Source organism: Nycticebus coucang, chromosome 24, assembly GCF_027406575.1.
Source record: "Nycticebus coucang isolate mNycCou1 chromosome 24, mNycCou1.pri, whole genome shotgun sequence".
Lineage (NCBI taxonomy): Eukaryota > Metazoa > Chordata > Mammalia > Primates > Lorisidae > Nycticebus > Nycticebus coucang.
The window spans coordinates 30,989,472-31,013,616 of NC_069803.1; the positions used below are offsets into that span (position 1 = coordinate 30,989,472).

Genomic DNA, 24,145 nt, shown 5'->3' on the forward strand with positions numbered 1-24,145 from the left:
CCTTGGCCCAGGCAAATGCTCTACTCACCTCTCTCTTTCCGTCTTCTAGATCTTGGTGTGACAATCCCTCACTTGTTAGCTCTTTGACATCTTTTGAGAAGAAGCCTTTTCACGTTTCATCCAGTTTTTTATTGCCTTTAGAGTAGAGTTGGTCCTCACTACCTAGCCCGCCAGCAAAGCTCCTGCCCACTGCCACAGCACATCCATCCACCCGCGTGGACCATAAGGACCCTGGCTCCTAGCACTGCTGCCTGGCCTCCATTCTCCCTGGTCAAATCAGATGTCTAGAAATGTAAATATGATCACATCAGATCTTAGCTTTAAGTTTTTCAGTGCAAAATACAAACTTTTTATTTAAGCACAACAGACAGACTCCCATGAGACTCTGATGCCTTGAGTCTCCTATGAGACTCCGATGCCCTGGGGCTCCTATGAGACTCCCACAGGGTGGGAAACTGCCTCCCACACCCACCTCTCATCTGCACCTGCTCTGCCCAGCCCCCGGAGTTCCCAGAACACTGCCTGTGCCCTGTGGCCTCTGTGCCTTTGCATGTGGCATTCTAGTCCCAAACAGCCACCCCTCTGCCCTTCTTGGCCCGACTCATCCCTGAGGCGCTCCAGGTTCAGCTCAGGCCAGCCATGTTCCAGGAGGCATTCACAATTCCTCCGGGCTTCAGGTCCTTGCTGTGTCCTTCCCTAGCAGCCAGGCCAGTCCTTCAGAAAAGCTTTCCTGTGGCCTGTGTTCGGTCGGTCTCCCTCCGTACACTGCGGGCTGTGGTGAGTCCCAGGATCTGTACCCTGGGGGCTGTGGTGAGTCCCAGGGTCCATAGACTGCGGGCTGGGGTGAGTCCCAGGTCTGTAGACTGCGAGCTGTGCTGAGTCCCAGGGTCCATACACTGTGGGCTGGGGTGAGTCCCAGGTCTGTAGAATGCGAGCTGTGCTGGGTCCCAGGGTCCATACCCTGGGGGCTGTGGTGAGTCCCAGGGTCCGTAGACTGCGAGCTGGGGTGGGTCCCAGGTCTGTAGACTGCGAGCTGTGGTGAGTCCCAGGGTCCGTACACTGCGAGCTGGGGTGGGTCCCAGGTCTGTAGACTGCGAGCTGTGGTGAGTCCCAGGGTCTGTACACTGCGGGCTGGGGTGAGCCCAGGCTGTCTTTTCTGCATGTGCAGAGCACACCTGGATACCTGACCCCATGTGTTCCTGTGCTAACTTGAACTCTGTTCTGCTTAGCAAACTGCTGTTGTGACTGTGTCACTGAGCTGACCTAGTCACTCTTCTTATAAAAGTGCTTGAGTGATGGGACACTGTAACTCTTGCCTTCATTGCTACTTTCACTCACGGGCCTCACTTTGGCTTGTATTTGGCCCAAGAGTGTATGAATTACTCATTCACATGCGTGTTTTAAAAAGTGGGAACTGTCTGGACATGGTGGCTCCCGCCTGTAATCCTAGCGCTCTGGGAGGCCAAGCTCAGGAGTTCCAGACCAGCCTGAGCAAGAGGGAGAGCCCATCTCTACTAAAAACAGAAAAATTAGCCAGGCGTTGTGGTGGGCACTTGTAGTCCCAGCTTCTCAGGAGGAGGCTGAGGCAAGAGGATCACTTGAGCCCAAGAGTTTGAGGTTGCTGTGAGCTATGATGCCACGGCACTACCCAGGGTGACAGAGTGAGACTCTGTCTCAAAAAACAAAAGTGGGGGGCAGCGCCTGTGGCTCAGTCAGTAAGGCGCCGGCCCCATATACCAAGGGTGGCGGGTTCGAGCCCGGCCCTGGCCAAACTGCAACCAAAAAATAGCCGGGCATCGTGGTGGGCACCTGTAGTCCCAGCTACTCGGGAGGCTGAGGCAAGAGAATCGCTTAAGCCCAGGAGTTGGAGGTTGCTGTGAGCTGTGTGAGGCCACGGCACTCTACCGAGGGCCATAAAGCGAGACTCTGTCTCTACAAAAAAAAAAAAAGTGGGAACTTCAGGTTACTAATTTGTGTCTCGCTTACTAATATGTACTTATTTATTCTTTACTCCTCTCCCAAATTTAGGGCAGTTATTAATATTAAGCAAACTAGAATAGTAAAACTGTTAAAAATAAAAAGGAAATTAGAAATATTTAAGGGAAGACACAGGGAACTGCCTGATAGGTCCTGAGAGGTTCTAATGAGCCCTAAAGTTCAAAGAGACAAATTCTTATTTACATTGAATTCTAAGAAAAATTTATCACATAGCTCTTTGTGCAGAAAACAATGGATGTGTAATTAATAATGTCTTCAACTCTAACTTTTAGAAGGCATGGGAATTTATTCACATGGTTGTTTTTCCGCTAAGAGCAAGGAACTCATAGATTAATCCACGGACGCTGCCTTATGGATCTAGTTTGAGGACCGTAGAGGAACCTAGGGGACCCACAAAGGCTCTTCTCTTGCTTCACCTGCTGCACCGTTGACAAAGCTGTGGTTAGCGGCCTGCTGCGACTGAGCTCCCAGAGGCGGGCACAAAGCATAGTCACAGCATGTTGTTGATTGGAGATCAGAAAGCTTCAGATGCCAGAACATGGCAAAGCTGATGATCTATCGTAAAAAGGAAGGCGTCTCATTCAGGCCAAGGGCCAAATCGCTTGTCTGGAGGCTGGGGGCAGGCCTGCCTGAAGAGCCCGGAGTTGGTGGCATATGCTGTGTTTGTTAACAGAGTTAGACGTGGCAGATGCCATTTTTCATTATGTTATTTTCATGACCTATTCTGGGAGTTAGACTGCAGGCGTGCCGGTAAACTGTGTGTACCCAAACCTGTCCACTCCAGCGCTACTGATGTGAAATTCTGAATACCTTAGTTAATTCCCCAAAGAATTTTGGTGGGACTTTAATAAAGATAAAATCATAAAACAGTAGGAATAAAAGGGAGGTTAGAAACTATTTAGGGGAAAAGAACAATTTCTAACTCCTAGCAGTTATTTTTCAGCTATGGAGGAGATATCTAGTTGTTTGGAAGTAGCCTAGGTATTTGAAACCAAATCTGTTAAGTAGGCACTGAATACTTACTTTAAAAAAAAATGCAAATTTTTGATAATAAGAGTACATTCACAGCTAGGTAATTAGATACATTTGAGAAACCAAGTCTTCAAAAAGAATTCCAATCGTTTGGAATGTTTAGCTTCCCATGATAAATTACTTAACACTATATGTGTACAAAGAATGGATATGTAATGTGTTTGCCAAAAAATATACTCTGAAAGCTTCATGGTTAACTCTCATAAATCATAAGAGGTTTAATATGTCTGAAGGCAACACCAAAGCCACGTTGGGTGCTGGGCCCTGGGCAGAGTGAGCACGGTTGACAGGTGATTGCTGTGATGTGACAGATTCACACAGGGACCTGTGGACGCTTCTTAGCAATATCTGTCTTGCTAGGCACAAGTTTATGACAAAGGATGATGCCAGTATTTGATGAAATGTTCTGTCATGCATCAGTGGTGAGTTTCTTTCTTTTTTTTTTTTTTTTGAGACAGAGTCTCAGTTTGTCACCCTCCGTAGAGTGCTATGGCATCATAGCTCACAGCAACCACAAACTCCTGGGCTTGAGCAATCCTCTTGCCTCAGCCTCCCAAGTAGCTGGGACTAAGGCACCCGCCACAGCACCTGGCTAGTTTTCATATTTTTAGTAGAGATGGGATCTCCCTCTTGCTCAGGCTGGTCTTGGATTCCTGAGTTCATCTATCCACCCACCTCGGCCTCCCAGAGTGTTAGAATTACAGGTGTGAGCCACCCATCTCTCCTGGCCCAGTGGTGAATCCAGTAAAGCAAAATTAACCAAAAACGTGAAAATCAAAGTCAACCAGGCCACATCATTTCCCTTTCTACTTGGTTTTGAAATTCAACTTCCCCTTTATTAATCCAGTCTTCCTTTGAGGTGGTAGCTTATGAAATGGAGCGCGCCAATCTGTGGCTTTAGTAGAGAACGTAAATTGCTCTGAGCAGCCAGGACAGACAGGGAGGGGATGGGGAGACAGAGCCCCACGCTCGCAGGGCGGCCCGGGGCTGGCAGCCACTGCACAACCTGGGTGCTCCTTGGTGATGCTTGGTCAGAGCCCTGCGGCAGATGCCGAGTCAGGCCACGTCTCACCACCATTGCCAGGGGACTGGTTTACACACGGAGGCTTAAGCAGCACTGTTCTGTTTTTCATTTTTCTTCTCCTTGACTGAAGCCAGGTCTCCTGGCTGGTTGGCACCACAGCTGAGAGCCTGACGAGGAGGAAGACTTGGGTTTTGTTCCCAGCTTTGGTGCCACCATTTATGTACAGCCACCTAGCCTGCTTCTCAGGACTGCTGCGAGGCCCAGATGGGACCCTTGATAAGCGAGGTCCTAAGCGACCTTATTTTGCACTTTTGTCCTCGCCTCTAGTCATGCTGACTATAGACAGGGGTGGTTTCTGCCTCAAGGCCTTTGCACAAGCCATCTTGTCTGCTGGGTCCCCTTCTTATCTCCACATGTCCAGCTCCTTCCTGTTATTCAGATCTCAGTCCTAAATCAGTGTTTTTTAACCTTTTTAATCTCATGGCACACTTTCACCTATAGTTAAACTTCTATGGCACACTTAAATTATGTTGATAAAAAAAAAACAGAATAAAAGAAAGTTTTTGAATGTCTTTCAAAAATAACTTAATGAAATTAAAAAATTTTTGCCACATGCCGGTTGAAAATCACTGGTCTAAACGTTCTCTCTCTGATGAGACCCGTTCAGACTCCTCCGACCCCCACCCAGTCTAAGCTATTAACGTGGTACGGTGCCCGGCCTCTCCGTGTCTCATGCTGGAATCCGACTGTAGGTGCTGCAGGTGGAGCTTGGTGGGAGGTCACGGGCCCCTCCCCTCCTCCAGTCAGTTCTCACTTTGAGTTGGTTTACTGGACAGCTGGTTGTTTGGAGGACCTGCCACACCCCCTCTGCTTCCCTCACCATGTGACAAGTCTGCTCCCCCTTTTCCCTCCACTTGGATGGGAAGCTCCCCAGCCCTCACCAGCAGCTGCTGCTCTGTGATGCTGCCACAAGGCTTCTCACAGAGCCTGCAGACCAGCGCTGACTTCCCAGCCCCAGGCCTTTACTTTATAAAGCAGCATGAGCTGCATGGTCAGCCTGCCGTAACCCCCTGCAAAGCACTCTTCGTTCTACCTGCACAGGGACAGTGGCTGTCCTGCTCTCAGGTCCAGCCCTGGTGCCCTGAGCTGTGCCAGGCACCATTTGATGAATAGCTGAGGAGGACAAAGATACTCTGGAGAAAACAGGCACTACGTGAAGCCCAAATCCTTTTATTAATGAATAAAACCTTCCTGGCTTTCCCCACGGGAACGAAAGGGGTATTACACTGATTACTCTCACAGCCTCTATCTTGTCCATGAAAATGTGCTGACTTTTCATCAGGCAAGAGAAGAACGGACGGCAGGTCACTTTTTGTCCTGTCTCAAGGAATGACAATCCATTGAGCACTGACTGTACAGCGTAACTCCAGGTATCACTGTGAGACTGGCCGTTCACATAAGATTAACATCAGCCTTTCCCTTGAAAAAGTGAAGGGCTTAAAAGAGAAAAGCAGCTCGAGAGGTCACACGCAGGACAGTTAACATCCTCTGCAAACACAGCCTCGGCCAAGATGGCCAGATGGCCGGTGTGGTGGAGCTGCCAGAGTCAGGAGGGATGTGGGGCAGCAGGGAGGCGCACTTCCGCAGACTGCCAGCTGAGCACGCAGACAGCCTTCCGCCACAAACTCATATTTAATAATTGCTTATTGGTTTGTGATTTTTGGTTAAGCCTGACAGAAACTGGTTTGAAGATCCAAAAGGTTAGTTCACACAATCCAATGGCCTATTACAGAAGGAGGCCACGGATGTTTTCTTTAACCTATTTACAATCTTCCTATCAGAAAGGTTAAATGAACTCTCCTTCTATCATGGGGTTAGGGCTAAATACAGTCCCCCGATCACAAGCAGGGAGGCCTTTTATGAACAATCTTTGCTTTACTTTCCTTAGCTCAGAGGCCCAGAAAGGGAGAAGCCGGACACAGTGAGAGTCTAGTTATTTGCCCACAAGGCACAACAAGGGGAGAGCAGTGGCCCCCTCTGCTGACACTGCCTGAAATGGCAAAAAGGAGGACAGGCAGGATCAGACACCCAGCCTCTAGCTCCTCAGGAGAGCCACCTCATCACTGTCCCCAGGCACAACGTATTTCCCCCAGGGCTCTGTGTCGTCATCCTTGTTCATTTTTAAATTAGCTGTACTGCTCCAGAAGCGACCAGAGGTGCGATGGTTCTGTAGCGGATCAAGTGCTGTGAGCCCTCCTCCAGGTCAATCACGTAGTCCCTGGGAAAGGAGGAAAAGGGAGGTCTGTGTGCAGAGCCGGGCGCCCGGGAGGAGCCCGCTGGGGGACGCACGCGGCTCACCTCTGCTCGTCCGTCTCTGGTTCCACCAGGATGTTCTCTTGTCGCTCTCTCACTCTCAGGAACACGTACGAATCGAGGTCTGGTTTGGGAACTGCCAGAAATCAATACATCATTAGAAAATGCTCAGCCTCCAAGGTCTGTATGGGAGAAGTTGCTGAGATGAGCAGTAATGAGCACTCAGGGACCTCTGAGATTCACACGAAGGTTCTGAGACAGGCTCTGCCATGGTCCCTCATTTGTCTTCCAGGAGACTGTTGGCAGTGTCCTTTCTGATTCATCACGTGAAGTTTCAACTCGCTTGGGTTATTGGTGTTCATTTGTTCCCATCTATACACATTTTACATTTCTTAATTTTTTTGTGTATCTCAAAACTTTCATAATGACCACGGATGAGGAAAGCCTGGCTCCCTATAGCAACCATGTGCTCAATAGGTGGTAAGTACTTGCTATGCTCAGGGAAGGCTACCACACATGGCAGGGGACAAGAGCCAGCGTGCACATGGTCTCTGAGGATGAGGCCATGACCCCCAGCAGTGGACGGGTCAGTGTCGCACTGTAGCTCTTACATTCAGTGGGGGGTGGGTGGGCAGTGTGGGCCCTGAAGGAAAGGGCAGGTGAGAAGTGAGTCTAAGAGGCGATAAACAGCAAGGATGGAGGTAGAAACACACAAAGTTTCAGGAGGAGGGTGCATGGGTCTGGCTAGTAAATACTCTTCCGTGACGGAGTGAGAAGAGCGACTATTAGAAAGCCTGGGTCCTGTGGTGACAGTCTTGAATATGAGACTGAGGAATACAAGTATAAGCCCACCTGCAGGTCCCTCATTGGTCAATTACAGGTTCACAGAAATTGCTGCCAACATTTCAGTTAGTGATGAGGGCCCAAGCCGGCTGCTCTGAGACAACCCCTCCTCCCCCAGAGTTCCATTTGCACTGAGACACCTCAGTCCTAGCAGCCCTGGGTAGGTTTCACACTGCCCTCAGCGCCCTTGTCTACAGGAAGGGGTTCAGGATGACGGGTTCCAAGGGTCTAAGGAGGGGCTCCTGGCTACTTGGGGGCTCTGGGCCTGCAACTCCTGCTTCACCAGACTCTTCTGGCCCTACTGGTAGCAGCCTGGGTTTCAATATGTCCCCCAAACCACTGGCACTGTGGTCTACAATGCTCCAGAGGCTTCAGGGGACTGGGGGCACTGGACCAACCAAGGAAGCCCCTGATTTCGTGAGGGCAGGATAGTCCCACCACGCAGCTCCCAATTCCAGGAGTCTGGCTCTTGTCCCTGGGGGACCCAGGACAAGCCGCAGGTGAGTGTTTGGCGGGGGGGGGGGGTATGCACCAGTATTGGGCGAGCACTGGGACAGTGGCCCAGCCTGCTCCAGGAGTCGCATGCCAGCAGCAGTCCTAAGGCCAATTTAACCACCCGGACGAGAAACCACTGGGAAATGGTTAGGAACATGGCTCAGGCTCCATTCCTATTCTTCTAAGGTAGAGACAAAAGTAGCTGACCAGGGAGGGCCTGGACATGTCCCTCAGGCAGGCTCAGCCAAGTAACCAGTTCGGAGTCTCAGATCTGGTTCAGATCTGGCTCCTGGCCTGTTCAGATTTGGCTATAGGCCTGTGTCCTCCTATGTTGAAGCCCTATCCTAGCACCTCCAAATGGGCTAGGATTTGGAGGCATGGCTGGCTTTAAAAGAGGTAATTAAGTTAAAATGAGGCCGTCAGGGCGGGCCCTAATCCCATCTGATGGGTGTTCTTCTAAGAGGAGCTTAGGACACACAGAGGGTGGATTAGTGATCTGTGAAATGAGCCTGAGGGAGCTCGCCTTCCCAGCCCGTGCAGTGAAGGCACACAGAAGGCGCCGTCTACGTGGAGCAGGCTCTCACAGACACGGCGTCACCTTGGACTTCCCCGCCTGCAGACCTGCGAGCAGCCAGACTGGATGAGACAGTCCCACTGCCACCCCAGCCCAGGCTAGGGCAGAGGTGAATTTCCAGGGTCCAGCTGTACCCAAGCTGGAGATCTCGGCACACCCACTTAGCTTTCCAACAAGATGGCTTCCTGTCTCCCTGACCTGCTTGATCTGGCCTAGAAATTTTGCCTGATAAGGCCTTGCTCAGATATGACAAACTGTGAAAGACTGAGGGACAAGGACTCTCTGCCTCACAGAGTTAACTATGAGCCAGATATCTCCAGGGGATCCGATCCTAACCCCTTCCCCAGTTCTGCGGATCGTGGGGGACAGTGAGAGGAGGGCCTAAGGCAGGGGCTCTGGCCAAGGTTCACGTCCTGGCTGCTGTCCCTCTCTTCCCCACACTCTCCATCCTGTCCCGCTTCCAAAATCAGAGAAACTCACAATGGAAAGATCAGGAACTCTTACTTGAGGCAATGGGACTCAGTGGAGGCTGCCCTCCCCTCCAGCTCTATCCTGGACCTGTGAGGAAAAGCCTGCCAGCCCCACAAGAGCAGAGGCAGTGCTGAAATGGTCCCTGAAGCCCCCGTGCTCAGGTGCTCCCAGCACAGCACAGACACCCAGGAGACGGCTGCAGAGGGAGGGTGGCTGAGCCCCAGAATGAGTCGCCTTTATAAAGACATCTTAAGAGTCAAACGAATTGTAAGAGGAACTATACCTAACAAATCAATCAGTGTAACCTGGTTTCTTGTACCCTCAAATGAATCCCCAACAATAAAAAAAAAAAAAAAAAAGAGTCAAACGAGCTGAAGGACACAGAGGCAACAGCGCGATAGCCACCTGTGTCTGTGCTTAGGGACTTTCAGAACACGCCCGCTCTTCTTTTTCTGCCTATCTACACACTTAACTTTCTGTATTTTAGAAGAGTGAAGATGCTACTCAAGGCACCTGAGGATACATGGGACGTAAACAGTGGCTCCTGAGGACCTCTGCCTACCTGACTTCAGGAGGTCCACCTTCTGTAAGTTGGGAGGCATATGCTTCAAGGCAACATGTTTAAGGTAATGCTCTGTGCTGGCCATGTACCTGAAAGACATAAACTCAAACTGCTGTGGCAAAAGACGGGCAGCAATCACTAAAGTGACCAGACCCCAGTGGAGAGGGCCCCGGACGGGCTTCGTGGACATAACCACCAAGGCTCAGGACCAGACCACAGCCAGGGAAGGATGGGCCCCACACCTGCTGCTTACTCACTCTTTGGCAAAGGCAAACTCTTCTGGAGAAAGGCTGGAAGGCTCTCCCTCAGGGCGCGTTTTCTCTTTCTCGAGGACATGAGGGAAAAACTTCTCTATCTGTGAGGATAAATAAAAATCATGAAAGCATCTGTCAAAGAAAAGGACACGGTTGGGCGGTGCCTGTGGCTCAGTCGGTAAGGCGCCGGCCCCATATACCGAGGGTGGCGGGTTCAAACCCGGCCCCGACTGAACTGCAACCAAAAAATAGCTGGGCGTTGTGGCGGGCGCCTGTAGTCCCAGCTGCTCGGGAGGCTGAGGCAAGAGAATCGCTGAAGCCCAGGAGTTGGAGGTTGCTGTGAGCTGTGTGATGCCACGGCACTCTAGTGAGGGCTATAAAGTGAGACTCTGTCTCTACAAAAAAAGAAAAGGACACGGTTAACATGAAGAACAGGGTGCACAGCTTGTAGCTGGGGAAAGGTGGAGAGGCACATCGTAAGACACGTGCCTGCATTTCTGTGACACTCCTGGGACCAACTGCAAACGTGGGGCTGGGGGACAGCAGAGGCTGTGCTCGTAAAGGGCTGAACACAGAACGCTGATCCAATGGGCAGACAGCAGTCTGTGGGGACGTCTCCAGTGAAATTCTCTTACTGTTGCTCCCATCTAATTAATGAATCAGCTAAGGTTTTTATGGCATGTTTACTAAAACTGCTGAGCATTAAAAGACAGCTACCATATTAGTGATAAGATTGGGACACAGAGACCAGGGAGATGGAGCTTAAGACAGATTGAGTTTCAAGCCCCACATTTAGGGGTCAAAAACTAAACCACATAAATACAGGACGGGGCCTGGACGAAGTTATCGCCTCACTTCAGGAGGGCTGGAGTCAATGAGCTCAGCGTGACGCTCCGTTACACAGGCTGCCGTGATGTGAGTGGCACCGCTACCACTAAAATACCCAGAGTAAGGAAAATGATCACCCTGTTTTTCATAAAAGGAGCCAAACTATTAATACAATGGAATACTGTGTTTAGTACCAGGTAGTATAATTTAAGGACACTGACAAACTAGAACCTTTTTACAGGATAGATCAGGATTGTAAATGTACCCAAATGGCCGAAATATGCCGCTGAGAGACTGTATGAAACTTGTGAGCTGTCTTCATGTATCTGAAGCACTCTTGTGTGAAAGAGAGAATGCATTTCATTTGTAATAATTAAGTAAGACAATGGAACCAAATGAAAAGAAACTTCAAGGAAGAATTTTCCAGGGTTAAAACCGGCATCATACAAAATAAGAATGTTTCACAATTTCAGTTTTACAAATTAGACGGTCACAGAGCTCAGCAGAATGCCAAGTCATCCTCGTCCATTTGACTTAGACATTGTCCCTTTGGTGCAAAGTAAGTTTTGAACCAGTTCTCCTCCAGTCAACCAAAGCAAACATCCCTGCCGTTGGCAACCCCCCTGTTGTAACTCCCAGGGGACACCGTTCACAGGGCAGCCAAATGGACTAAAGTTGTGCATGGTGTCCCAGAGGGTGGTGCAATGTGTGTTCCATCTGTGCTTCCTGAGGACAATCTCCTGGCCTCCCTTACTCTTTAGCTACACTGCTAGTGGCTCTGAGCAGCCCGGACGCCCCCAGGACGGCTGGTGCCGCGTGTGCAGGTGTCCCCGACCTTCGCCAGTCTGCACCGCAGGTAGCTGCTCAGGACGTAGCGGAGCCTCTCCAGCTCCATCCGGTGGATACTGATCTTCAGATCCTCCTTCTTGACTCTCCTGAGATTTTCTTCCTATTAAAAGAGAAACTAAAGTTTATTAAAAAAACAAGCATGTTTAAGAATTGAGGACCATTATCACTGGCAACATTGAGGACCCAAAGTCCATGTCTCAGTCACAAGAAAACAAAAAAACTCTATCAGAGTTCTCATTCACTTTCAAGTTTTTAATTACATGAACAATACCCATTTTAGAAAATGACCATTTGGGTAGAATCTGAACATGGTCAGCCAGAAGGGCCCAAAAGAAGTCGAATCCAATTGGAAAGGAAATAATACAGCACATGGAATCCAATCCCACTGTAAAGGAGATAAGACAGCACACAGGAGAAATGCCTGATGGGTCTAAAAAGCAGAGTTAAAACTCTGGCTGGAAAACCATGAAATATCATTTGAAAGCTACTCTGAAGCTGATGATGAGGTAAGCCCAGATCATCCAAGCCAAGGACCACACTCTCGAATGTCTACAGGGGCTGGGCAGTGAATGATCTGCCGCAGTCAGATGCCGTCACACAGAAACGTGGGCCCAGTGATGCCTGCAGGTTTTTAGACTTTTCAAGAGAAGCCGATATCCAGATATTTACAGGTACTCTCATGCTTTATAAATACAGATGACTAATTGAATATTTAAAAACGAAACTGGTTGCACCAAGCACAACAGATTTGCTGCCAGACCACAGCCTCTCGTGGTGCTGACCAAAGCTTTTAGCTGCGTGGCCCCAAGACCACCAGCTCTTACCATGTGCTCTAGCTGTTCCACAACACACTCCACAATCTCAGGCTTGCTCTCCAGCAGCTCAGGGGCAAACTTTTCATTCATCCAGGCCTAAAAGACAAATGCCGGAAAAATGTGAGCTCCCTTACAACAGAGCAGAGTAACCCTGTGAGTCACACAGACCCCACGAGATCCACAGATGTCCCAGGCAGAGGAAACTGCCTACCAGGTGGAGATATTAAAAAGGCTTTGAAGACAAAAATGTGTGTAACGACTGCTTGCTCATGCTTTTTCAGTGCGAACGGTGCATTCACAACCTTATATTGAAACAATATCAAAAAATAAAATAAAATCACTGTTAACTTCAGTGGTCAGCATGAAACCCAGCTGGAGAGGACCCCACCTACTGTCCCCCAACAGCACCTTCCAGGAAGCAGCAGTTCTGCCCCTGCACCAGCCCTGGCCACCAGGGGCAGCAGCACCACCTCCGTGTTGAGACCCTAACACTGAGAGAAACCACCCACCTCTCCAGCCCAGAAGCTCAGAGCACTTTACAAATACTTTTTCATTCATCATTATTATGTCTCAGAGAAAAAAAATGTATACAGTTGCCTTCATCTTAATGATGAAAAGATACAGATTGAGTAATGTACTAAAAGTCCCCAAATACAAAGGATCACGAGGAAGTGGATGCTCATCTATTCAAGTGTCAGAGCAAGAGGTTAAGTCTCTAATGTATGACTCGGGCCCAGCTGCTCAGAACCTCTTAGACATTACTAAGGCCTAATAGAAATTACTATTAAGGCCCAGAGAGCTGAAATATCTGTAAGTGACTAAGGAAAGCTATACTTATCTTTCAATTACAGGAAATTCACTTTAGCAATTTTTCCAACATCCTTTGGTCTCCGCTTCTCCAGTTATCACCACCAACACACATTACGTGGGTCATTACAACTTTTGAGATGCACAAAAATCAATAAACATAAAAATAAATGAAGCCCCCCGCCATCATCCTGCAACACGGATGAGCTGAGCAGGCTGAAATCTGTACTGATGAATCAGGAAGGACGCTCTGACTATGTTCCTGAGAAGAGAAATGATGGACCATAACACAGTCTGTCTCAAAACTTTTGTAGTGACCCACCTATTAGGTGCTGGGTATTATTATTGTTATAAACATCTTTTCCAAATACTAAAGATTCTGTAATACTGTTGCAGATATATGTTAATCAGAAATTAAACTGAATAAAGAATGAGAAGACATGAAATCTTTTGGAAGACTTACAGAGCAATTTTTCCTTTTAATTGATTTTATTGAATAGGTACAAGAATATTTATGCAATACATATTAAACTTGAAAGACAATGATATAAACACTGTATGTGCATAGCTTCATTAAAGAATATCATTATTTATTTTTATTTTTTATCATTATTTTAAAAGTCCCTGTGCCCTTCCCTCCTCAGAGGTAATCATTAGCCTAAATTCAGTGTTCAATTTGCTTTGCAGTTTCATCCTATTTGTTTATCTTTCAACATAATGCTTCCCAACCTTTCCTGACAGGAAATTCAAAGAAAATGATAGTGCTTGTATATAACACCAGGCACGGTAAAAATGGAGAGATTTGGGAACATCTTTCACTTACATTATGAAATTATAAAATGATAATCAAACATAAAACATAAGGAAAAATTTATATTAGTATAAAATGTTCAAATAAAATCTTTCCAAAATTTTTAGTGAGAAACTTGTGTTCATCTATGGTCTTCTAAAAAATAACCAGGTTCTGTGCTTGAAATGGCAGTATCTGGTTCTTGATCAAAGTATTGTTTTAGACAGGGTCTCACTCAGTTGCTCAGGGTAGAGGAGTTGGAGTGCAACAGCAGGACCACAACTCACTGTAGCTTCAAACTTCTAGGCTCAAGGGATCCTCCAGCCTCAGCCTCTGTGTAGCTGAGACTATATAGGCACATGCCAGTGGACCCACCTAATTTTTCTGGTTTTTGTAGCAACGGGGTCTTGCTATATTGCTCTGGCTAGTCTTGAACTCCTGGCTTCAAGCAATCCTCCTGTCTTGGCCTCCCAAATCACTGGGATTGTAAGTATAAATTAACATGCCCAGCCCCGATCAAAATTTTTAATGACAACCTATTCATCATTGGTATGGGCTGAATTGTGTCCCCCTCGACAAGGTGACCTAACTCCCAGGACCTCAGAATGGGACCACACAGGGTACAGTTGTGCACGAACTTTACAGACACCCTGTATTTACAGAGGCTTTTTTTTTTTTTTTTGAGACATAGTCTCTAGTTGTCGCCCTGGGTAGAGTGCCATGGCATCACAGCTCACAGCAACCTCAAGTTCTTGGGCTTAAGCGATTCTCCTGCCTCAGCCTCCGGAGTAGCTGGGACTACAGGTGCCTGCCACAACGCCCAGCTATATATATATATTTTTTGCAGTTGTCATTGTTGTTTTAGCTGGCCCAGGCTGGTTCGAACCTGCCACCCTCAGTGTATGTGGCTGGCGCCCTGCCAACTGAGCTATGGGCGCTGCTGAGACAGGGTTTTTAAAAGGATTATTAAGGTAAAATTGGGTCATGAGGATGGTCCCTAAGCCAGTATGCTGGTGTGCTCATAAGAAGAGATTAGGACAGACTCATGCACAGGGAAGACCCTGGGAGACACAGGAGAAGACAGCCTCTGGCAGGCCAAGGGGAAGCCTCAGAAGAAACCAGCTGAGCTTGCACCTTGAGCTTGACTTCCAGAATCGAGAGAATACATTTCTGTCGTTTGAGCCACCTAGTCTATGGTCCTTTGTCTGCAGCCCCAGTAAACTACAACAACCCATATAAAGTGAAACTCTACATGGAAAGTAACAACTTTTTTTTTTTTTTTTTTTGAGACACACGGTCTCACTCTTTTGCCCTGACTAGAGTGCCCTGGTGTCAGCCTGGCTCACAGCAACCTCAAAGTCCTAGGTTCAAGTGATCCTCCTGCCTCAGCCTCCTAAGTAGCTGGGACTAGCTGGTGCCCATCACAACATTCAAACTGCTTTTTTCTATTTTTAGTAGAGACAGGGTCTTGCTCTTGCTCAGGCTAGACTCAAACTCTTGACCTCAAGCAATCCTCCTGCCTCAGCCTCCCAAAGTGCTAGGTGTGAGCCACTGTGCCTGATCAAAACAGTAACTTTTAAACCATGTTTTAAAGGCATTCCAGGACATCCTCCTGGAACTGTGCTCATCACTGGCCCACCCAGTGGCACCAGAGATGGCCCTTAGGCTGTGCCACACAGCATAGGAGCTTGTACCTGGCTGCAGCAACTATGCAGGTGGAGGTTCACCTGCTAGGCTGAACTCTGGGCACTGCCCCAGAGTGTCAGACCCAATTACCCTCAGGCTGCCATCCAAGGAATGCTGACGAGTCCACTCAGAATCGCAACCAGCGGGGCTGTGGCTGTCCTGATAGAGAGTCACCGCTGTGAGGTATCTATAGCACACTACCCTGTTTCCCCAAAAATAAGACAGTGTCTTATTTTAAGGTGTGCTCCCAAAGATGCGCTAGGTCTTATTTTCAGGGGACGTCTTGTCTTTCCTGTAAGTAGGTCTTATTTTCGGGAAAACAGGGGGTAGGCCACATCTCCCAAGGCTTGAACAATAGTTCTGCAAGTTTGAACTTTACAGTTTCTTTGGCAACTTGTATTTTATTGTTGCATGTACCTGGGAGTAGAATTATTAGGCCACAAAGTATATACCTTCAACTTTACTAAATAATACTTTCTAAAGCAGGCGTCCTCAAACTTTTTAAACAGGGGGCCAATTCACTGTCCCTCAGACTGTTGGGAGGGCTGGACTATAGTTTAAACAAAAAAAAATGAACAAATTCCTATGCACACTGCACATATCTTATTTTGAAGTAAAAAACAAAACGGGAACAAATACAATTCACACCGCTTCATGTGGCCTGTGGGCGGCAGTTTGAGGACGCCTGTTCTAAAGTGATTATACTTATTTATACCTCCACCAAATTATGGGGGGGTATAAATACTCTATATTTTCCCCACACTTTATATTGCTTACCTTTTCATTTCTGCCAGTCTGATAGGTATGAAATGATATCTCATGGTGCCTTTAACTTTCATTTTCCTGATTATAAAAAGGTTAAAAATCTTTTCCATGTGCTTATTGGCCATACTGGCTTCCTCTCCTGGGAGATGCCTGTTAAAGCTTCATTTTCGTATTGGGTACGCCACAAGGCCCATTTATGTACTGTGGATGATCAGTTTTTATCAGTTATACATTTTATAAATATCTTCTCCCAGTTTGGTGCCTTCCTTCTCTTTTTATTCTCATCAAGGCACATAAACAAAAGTTCCTAATTTTCATGTACTTCCTTTGTGCTTTATGATTTTTGTCTAATGAACCCTCTCCTGATGAAGGAGGAGTTCCTAAACTGCATTCCACACACTAAGTCTGTGGGTGGATGTTGTGAGGTGTGTGAACTCCCTGAAATTCTGCACAGGTGCACATATGTGTTAGTCTGGGAAGAGGGATCGGAATTTTCACTAGTGCCCCCCAAAGGTCTGTGATATAAAAACAGATTAAGAACTGCCGCTAAACAGTAAGGATGATCATAAAAGATGCATTTAAAAATCGTCTTTCTTCAGTTTTGTCATTCACCATACCATGCTTGGCAGGAAAGAATGAAGAATATTAAAGTAGCTAACGTGAGAATCTCTGGGAAGGGGCAGTTAGTGAGAGAAGGTTCAGATAATAACTATTAACAACTAAGATTTAGTGAGTGGTGAGTATGTGTCAGAAAACATGCTGAGCACTTTATACTACAAGTATATTATCTCATTTAATTGCCCCAACAATGCTGGCAAGTGGCTATGATTATTATCTCCATTTTACAGCAAGGAAAGGCTTGAGACAAACTACAGAACTTGTTTAAGGTCACATAACAGAGGAATGGGATGGAGATATTTAAATCCAGGTAGTCTGAATTCCCAAACTACCAGAGCTTCAAAAAGAAGGTAACTGTAAAGAATTTAACAGTTACTAGCACACAGGAACTACTAATAAATCATAGCTATCATGACTAAACAATTATTTCAGAAATGATTTCAGATAAGCAGAAATATCAACAAGAGTTAACTTAAGAAAATGCCTGTATATGGGAGGAAAAGGAAGGAAATGACTAGAATCTGACCCTTAAAGAAAGTGCTTTATGACAGATGTCTCAAGGGACTAAGGTGCAGAACTCTACCATCCCTGCAAATTCCAAGTAGATCCTTGCACTGTGAGCCGTTCTTAATGTGCCCAAAGCTGTCACTTACCTTACTAACTCCACTTGAGGATTCTGTGTTTGACACTTTCAGGTTTCTGATGGAGGGCATCTCCCCTACTTCCTATCTCTGTGTAGATGGTATGGTAAGATCTAGTCCCTGTTCTCTTGAAGTATGCCCTGAATTTCACTAAGATCAAAATAATAAAACTCTAAGATTGGAGCAAAGGGATTCCATGTGCAATGCTTACCTGCTCCAGCCTTTCAACAAGCTGTGCAGGAGTGAGGACCACCTCCTCACTGCCCCCATCAGAGTCTTGTCCCAAGAGATCCAGTTCCTCTGTCATCTTCTCTGAAATGGAAATCTAAAGAGAATCAAAGCAGCATAGCCCACAATGTGTTTTCCCTTCCTTTGCAAGAATAGGCAACTACCCTGTTTCCCCAAAAATAAGACAGTGTCTTATTTTAAGGTGTGCTCCCAAAGATGCACTAGGTCTTATTTTCAGGGGACGTCTTATCTTTCCTGTAAGTAGGTCTTATTTTCGGAGGATGTCTTATTTTCGGGGAAACAGGGTATGTACCTGCGGCAAGGAAAGGTTTCCCTGGGCTGTAACAGACTACTCCAGCTTTTCAGCGCTTTGTCCCTTCCTTCCAGGCTTAGGTCAGATACCAGTTTCTCAAACAGGCCTTCCCTTCTGTTTCCACGGTGTACACCTCGAGAAAGCACCTGTTTCACACCATACAAAAATTATTCCCATTGGCTTTTCCAATAGAATTCCTCGTCCTCAGTGGCCGTGCTCGTTTTAGTTCCAAATCTGAACCGAGTCACGGATCTGCTCAGTGCTTGGCACAAAGTAACTGGGGCTACAAGGGCCTATGAAGCCCCCGCACCCAGCATGATGCTTAGGTCACAGCAGCCACTCACAAGTGCTACGAGAATTATTCAGTGCCTCACTTGCCAGCGCCACAGGCCTGGCGACATCAGACCAGTCGGTAACCGCAAGGGCTAGAGGAGGTGGTGGTGGGGCCTGGGGAAGGCCCGGAGCCCGAAGGACGGAGAGATTTCTCCCTCCCTCCTTCCCACTATCTCGGAGCCACCGACACAGGCCCAGCCCTCCCCCAGCACACGCACTGAGGGCCCGCCCTGATGCTCACTCCGGCACCTGGAGGCAGAGCGGTACTCCGGTGGGGCAGGGACGAGGGCAGGAAGCTCTCGGGGAAGCCGCTGGGCTCCACAAGGAACCCCTGGAAGTGCGAGAGCAGCGGAACAATCCATTCGAGCCCCGCCTGGTACCTACCCGACCCGCCGGCCTTCCAGTTCCCGCGCTCACTCTCGGAAACTCTCCGTCCAGGCATAACGTCACCGCGCACAGGCACCGCTAACCAATCACGGCCCAGGAGGAAGAGTCACACAGCTTTCGCGACTCCGCCCACCCGAGGGAGGAGGAGGCTGGAGCTTGGTCCGGGTTAGCCCTGCCTACCGCGGTGGGCAGCTGGGACGTGAGGTCCCGACTGCACTGCCCGAGGACCGCCGGCAGGGGGCGTTCGCCGCCGCTGTGTTAGCAACGCCTCCCGCGCAGCGGCTCCACTCTCTAGGTTACTTGGACCTGCTGGGGAAGAGCAAAAAAACATTACACGTGTTTGTAGACATTTTCCCTCTTCGGGTGATGTCAGTTTTTCTTCTCTCCTTTGAATTGCTGATGCTTTTCTCTCTGCTGTCTTCTGGTTTTTGCGCAAAGTGTCACTTCTGGCTTCCCTTAAAGGGTTTCTTCCCCATCACTTTGAAGGTCTTTCTGAAGTTTCCTGCGCAGTATTGATAGATGATCAACAGGTTGATTACAGTCGTGCTGTAAAAGTTCCCAGAGAAGATGCTGAGCGAGAGGGCGGGCACATTTACAAAGGACGGTAGCTGGGTACCGCACAGAGGGTTCGCTGCACGGACGTTTGAGCGGTGTCTCGCAGAATGAGTTTTCGTGCATGACAAATATTAATAAACGGCCTTTCCAAGGTTCATTTCAACTCTGTTTCAGCGCTTTGCTGATCGGTGATTTCCAGCTATGGCAGACTGTATTTCCAAACCTAGCACAGATAACCTTTTTTTTTTTGAGACAGAGTCTCACTATGTCATCCTCAGTAGAGTGCTGTGCTGTCACAGTTCACGGCAACCTGCAGCTCTTGGGCTTAGGCGATTCTCTGCCTCAGCCTCCGAGTAGCTGGGGCTACAGGCGCCCGCCACAACGCTCAGCTATTTTTTGTTGCAATTTGGCCTGGGCCGGGTTTGAACCTGCCACCCTCGGTCTGTGGGGCTGGTGCCCTCCTCACTGAGCCACAGGCGCCACACTTCTTAACACAAGGAAGCTGCAGTCCAGCTTCTGCTTCTTTACTTAATAGAGGAAGGACCTTAACAAGTCACTTCTCCAGGTTTCAGTTTCACCACCTATGAAATAAGAATGCGAGTTTGTCTGAAGGCAGAGTGTCCCTCTGCCAGAAAGCTGAGGATGCTTTCCATTTCTAAGATCTTTGATTTCAACGAACATTCACCAGACAAAAACACTTTAGGGAAAAACAGGTTTGCAGAGAAATAGTTCTACTATGTAAAGAAGGGGTATTAGGGGGCCACGCCTGTGGCTCAAAGGAGTAGGGCACAGGCCCCATATGCCGGAGGTGGCGGGTTCAAACCCGGCCCTGACCAAAAACTGCAAAAAAAAAAAAAAAAGAAGGAGTATTAAGGGAAACATCAAGAAAGTATAGAGGCAGCGCCTGTGGCTCAAAGGAGTAGGGTGCTGGCCCCATATGCCAGAGGTGGAGGGTTCAAACCTGGCCCTGGCCAAAAACTGCAAAAAAAAAAAAAAAAAAGAAAGAAAGAAAAGAAAGAAAGTATAGAGATGCCAGGAGAAACAGCCCAGACTGGTGGAACTGTTAGGCAGCACTGGCGCCTTCAGGAAGGTGGGAGGAAAGACCCATCTTCAACTACTTTATGTAGAATGAGGAGCAAAATCAGGAGTACCTGGTTGATGTGCACCTGCGGTCAAGTTTTTTTGAAATAATGATGTAGCCATATATATAAATGGAAGGCAAGTCATTAAAATGATCACATGAAAAGATGACATAGATTAGGATAGCAGGAAGATGCAGCTTGATGGTGGTGAACGTAACCGCAGGACGATTTGTAGGCAAGCTCTGGGGATAAAAAGAGCATGGTGAACACGCTGACAGGAGTTCAGACAAGTGATGAGGAAGGAGAAAGTGAAGAGGAGGATAGAGAAAACCAAGAAAGTGGCAGCTCAAAGCACTTCCCAGGAATTCTCCGTGAAGACGGTAATGGAGATTATACACCCAGCAGATAGGAACAGCCAGAGACACTTTAGTAAGAATGAACCTAATTTTTTAAATGCCAAGGGTAAGAGACAGAATTGTGAGCTTTCTGGAGAAAGAGGCTTTCACCACAGAACGTGACGCCATCCCTGGTGCTCTCTCACTGCCCTGGCTGTTTCTCACCTTTTCCTTCCTTTGACTTTCATCACGTTCTTTGCAGTTTTTGGCCAGGGCTGGGTTTGAACCTACCACCTCCGGTACATGGGGCCAGCGCCCTACTCCTTTGAGCCACAGACGTCACCCTCTTTTTTTTTTTGAGACAGAGTCTCACTCTGTTTTGCTCTGGGTAGAGTGCTGTAGCGTCACAGCTCACAGCAGCCTCAAACTCTTGGGCTCATGCGATCCTCAAGTTATCCTTGCCTCAGCCTCCTGAGTAGCTGGACTATAGGGGCCCCCCGCTACACCCCACTAGTTTTTCTATTTTTAGTAGAGACAGGGGTCTTGCTCTTGCTCAGGTTAGTCTCAAACTCCTACACTCAAGCAATCCACCCACCTTCACTTCCTAGAGTACTGAGATTATAGGAGTTTGAGACCAGCCTCAGCAAGATTGAGACCCTGTCTCTACTAAAAGCAGAAAAAATTAGTTGGGCACTGTGGCAGGTGCCTGTGGAGCCCAAGAGTTTGAGGTTGCAGAAAGCTGTGATGCCTCAGTACTCTATCCAGGGCAACAGAGCGAGGCTTTGTCTCAAGAAAATAAGTTTTCTTAAGTTCCAAACTTTCTTTTTTTTTTTTTTTTTACTAGGCAAAGAACTTTATTAACCTTTCTTTCAAACTTTATTCCCAGGCTTCTTCAGCTTAATTAGCTGCAAAGAATGAATTATGTATAAGCAAAAACTGAAAAGAGCTGCAATGTCCAAGGGCTTGGGCTTAAAAATATTAGAGATCTAGATTTTATTAGATCCATAAACAAAAACAATTTTAAAAAGCAGTCATAATATAAAATAGCAGCTCCCAGTAACTTCTTCAAGTTTCATCTTCAGAAGTTGACTCAATTCAGTTTGCCTCATTCTTGGAAGCCTCGTCAAAATTCTCCACAAGATCTGGAACTTCATCATCATCATCCTCTCCAGTAGCAAGTGGTGCTTTTCCATCCACAGATTGTTTAGGCAGAGCTTCAGCCAGCCTCCTCAAGCTTGTCAGACTGTCTGCACCAAGCTGGTTTAAGATGCTGGGTAGCATTTCTGTCAGCTGCTTTGTCTCAGCATGGCCTGTAATGGTGAAAGTGTTTGCTGCCAGAGATGCCTGAACTTTAGGGTTGTTAAAGTGGATCACTGTTCCTTGGTTTGTAAACATATTCACCTCTTCAATACCAGAGATATTGTTTACCCCTAACTTCTTTAAGGAGAATTGAAGTTTTTTATCATCTGCTGTAGCTGTTCTATGAACCACCTTCTTCTTTCTGCGAGCAGTTCCTTTCCCACCAATGCGCACTTGTGCCTGTAGTTTGGCAAGTTTCTCTTGGTTCATGATAGTTTCTTTCATCTTGTCGGAGCGTAAAGGGGGCCGCGCGGGGGACTAAGGTTGGCGCCCAGGGGGTCTTGGGTGGACCAGCTGAGTTTAAGCGCACACACGCGGAGACGCCAGTTCCAAACTTTCTAATAAGAGTTAAGACAGAATTATATTATGACTGTTAGCATTATTATCTTCATTTCTACATGTAGCATGTATAAATTATACATCTTTGAGATGCCAATACTTGAAATCTTAAATATTATGATATAACCAGCCTTTATTGAGTTAATTGAAGAGAGTTGTGAAATTTCAAATTTGTGACCTCTTGGAAACATCTGGTGTGATGTCTGGGTCTCTTCATTAAAACACTGCTCACAGGTTTCTCACTGGTAAAAGCAAACATCTTTTTTTTTTTTTTTGTAGAGACAGAGTCTCACTGTACCCGCCCTTGGGTAGAGTGCTGTGGTGTCACACGGCTCACAGCAACCTCTAACTCTTGGGCTTACGCGATTCTCTTGCCTCAGCCTCCCAAGCAGCTGGGACTACAGGTGCCCACCACAACGCCTGGCTATTTTTTTGTTGCAGTTTGGCCGGGGCTGGGTCCGAACCCGCCACCCTTGGCATATGGGGCCGGCGCCCTACTCACTGAGCCACAGGCGCCGCCCCAAAGCAAACATCTTAACCAACCGAGTTCAGTAGTCACCCTCTGTCAGAAAGGCTGGAACACAAGGCGATTGTGTTCTGGGCCGCCTCCATCATCAGAGGATATCACCAAGTCAGCTCAAAACAGATCATACTCCCACCTCGACAGTACCTACAGTAGGGAGCGAAATTATTTGATTTTTCAGTTTATGTTCAATTCAGTTATGAAAATACTTTCAACCGAAAATACCTAAACCTGGTCATGAAACCGTGTTACTTGCTGGTATTTCTGAAACAAAACCAGAAGCCTCGGGTCCTTTGTCTTTGATAGCTGATCTTGCTGAGAACAGCTGTCATTCTCTGAGCTGCTTACTTGTTACAAGCAGTAAGATGTGACCCACAGAGCTCTCTGAAGGCTGCAACGGCCTGGGCTCGTGTCTGTAAAGTGAGGTTGTGCTTTTCCAGGTTACTCTGTGCTTCATCTGAGACATGTTTACTTTAAGTGAGAAAGTCAGCCTGACCCTGAACTTCACCCTTTGTTATATGCTGTTTCTAGGCTAGAAGTTCACTTCATTTATTTTAGAGGTCTGCTTGCATACTTGTAAGCAAGAAAAAGCCCCGTAGTCTTCATCTTTTTTTTTTTTTTTTATAACTAGCTCAGAGGCCACTGCCTGCTGGTGACCAAGGGAACCAATGAGCCCAGTAGGGGTGTCCAACCCACAGCCTGCGAGCCACACACGTGCTGATGAGGACTCTTTGCTTATCTGTGGTGTCAAATACAACAACAATGAGGCTCAGACCTGTGTTTTTTGCTCATCAGCTTTCGTTAGTGTTTGTGTATTTAATGTGTGGCCCAAGACAACTTTTCCCAATGTGGCCCTGAGAAGCCAAAAGGTTGGACACCCCATCCCTGGCTGAAGCTGGAGACCTGGAGTCCAGCTCTGGGGGAGGAAAGGGAAATCAAACCCTTCCCCCCTACACATTTGCAGATCACAGTTGGCCACTGTGTAATGGTTACGTTCCTTACTGTTTACCTTCCCTCAGTTAAGCACGGACGGGGCTGGCTTGCAAGTGGGCTGCCTTGGCCTACGCAGTTGGTATATGTAGTATAGGGTCTCTGGGGATGTGAGATTATAAACCTGTTTGGTACATTTTCTCTGCTAACACATGACGAGCACATTTTCTTATCATTCTTGTAACTTTTCTTTTTTTTTTTTTTGTAGAGACAGAGTCTCACTTTAAGGCCCTTGGTAGAGTGCCGTGGCCTCACCCAGCTCACAGCAACCTCCAACTCCTGGACTGGAGCGATTCTCTTGCCTCAGCCTCCCGAGTAGCTGGGACTACAGGCGCT

The 24,145-nt window shown here is 47.5% G+C and overlaps 2 protein-coding genes and 1 long non-coding RNA gene across 11 annotated transcripts in view; 1 reads left to right on the top strand and 2 right to left on the bottom strand.

Moving 5' to 3' along the window:
* Positions 1 to 680: 680 nt before the first annotated feature.
* The window catches only part of LOC128576321 (uncharacterized), a 39,524-nt gene continuing 16,059 nt past the window's right edge, over positions 681 to 24,145 (top strand). The window contains exon 1 of the long non-coding RNA XR_008377343.1: positions 681 to 777. This is a non-coding gene — a long non-coding RNA (uncharacterized LOC128576321). The remainder of the gene's footprint in view (positions 778 to 24,145) is intronic.
* GINS4 (GINS complex subunit 4) lies at positions 5,280 to 18,683 on the bottom strand. 9 transcript variants are annotated; one of them, XM_053578373.1, is made up of 9 exons: positions 18,624 to 18,661; positions 17,907 to 18,052; positions 17,577 to 17,690; positions 12,068 to 12,154; positions 11,230 to 11,343; positions 9,570 to 9,667; positions 9,313 to 9,401; positions 6,413 to 6,503; positions 5,280 to 6,332 (listed from the first exon to the last, which is right to left on the bottom strand). In XM_053578373.1, the coding sequence occupies exons 3-9, from the start codon at positions 17,670 to 17,672 to the stop codon at positions 6,236 to 6,238; spliced, it is 672 nt and encodes a 223-aa protein (XP_053434348.1). In that variant the 5' UTR covers positions 17,673 to 17,690; positions 17,907 to 18,052; positions 18,624 to 18,661; the 3' UTR covers positions 5,280 to 6,235. The 9 variants fall into 9 exon arrangements, with proteins under 9 accessions (XP_053434348.1, XP_053434347.1, XP_053434349.1 ...); XM_053578372.1 differs by lacking the exon at positions 18,624 to 18,661 and adding an exon at positions 18,481 to 18,566; XM_053578374.1 differs by lacking the exon at positions 18,624 to 18,661 and adding an exon at positions 18,489 to 18,555.
* On the bottom strand, positions 21,427 to 22,237 carry LOC128576319 (transcription factor BTF3). The gene has a single exon (XM_053578382.1). It carries the CDS (start codon positions 22,180 to 22,182, stop codon positions 21,694 to 21,696), a length of 489 nt encoding a protein of 162 aa, XP_053434357.1. The 5' UTR covers positions 22,183 to 22,237; the 3' UTR covers positions 21,427 to 21,693.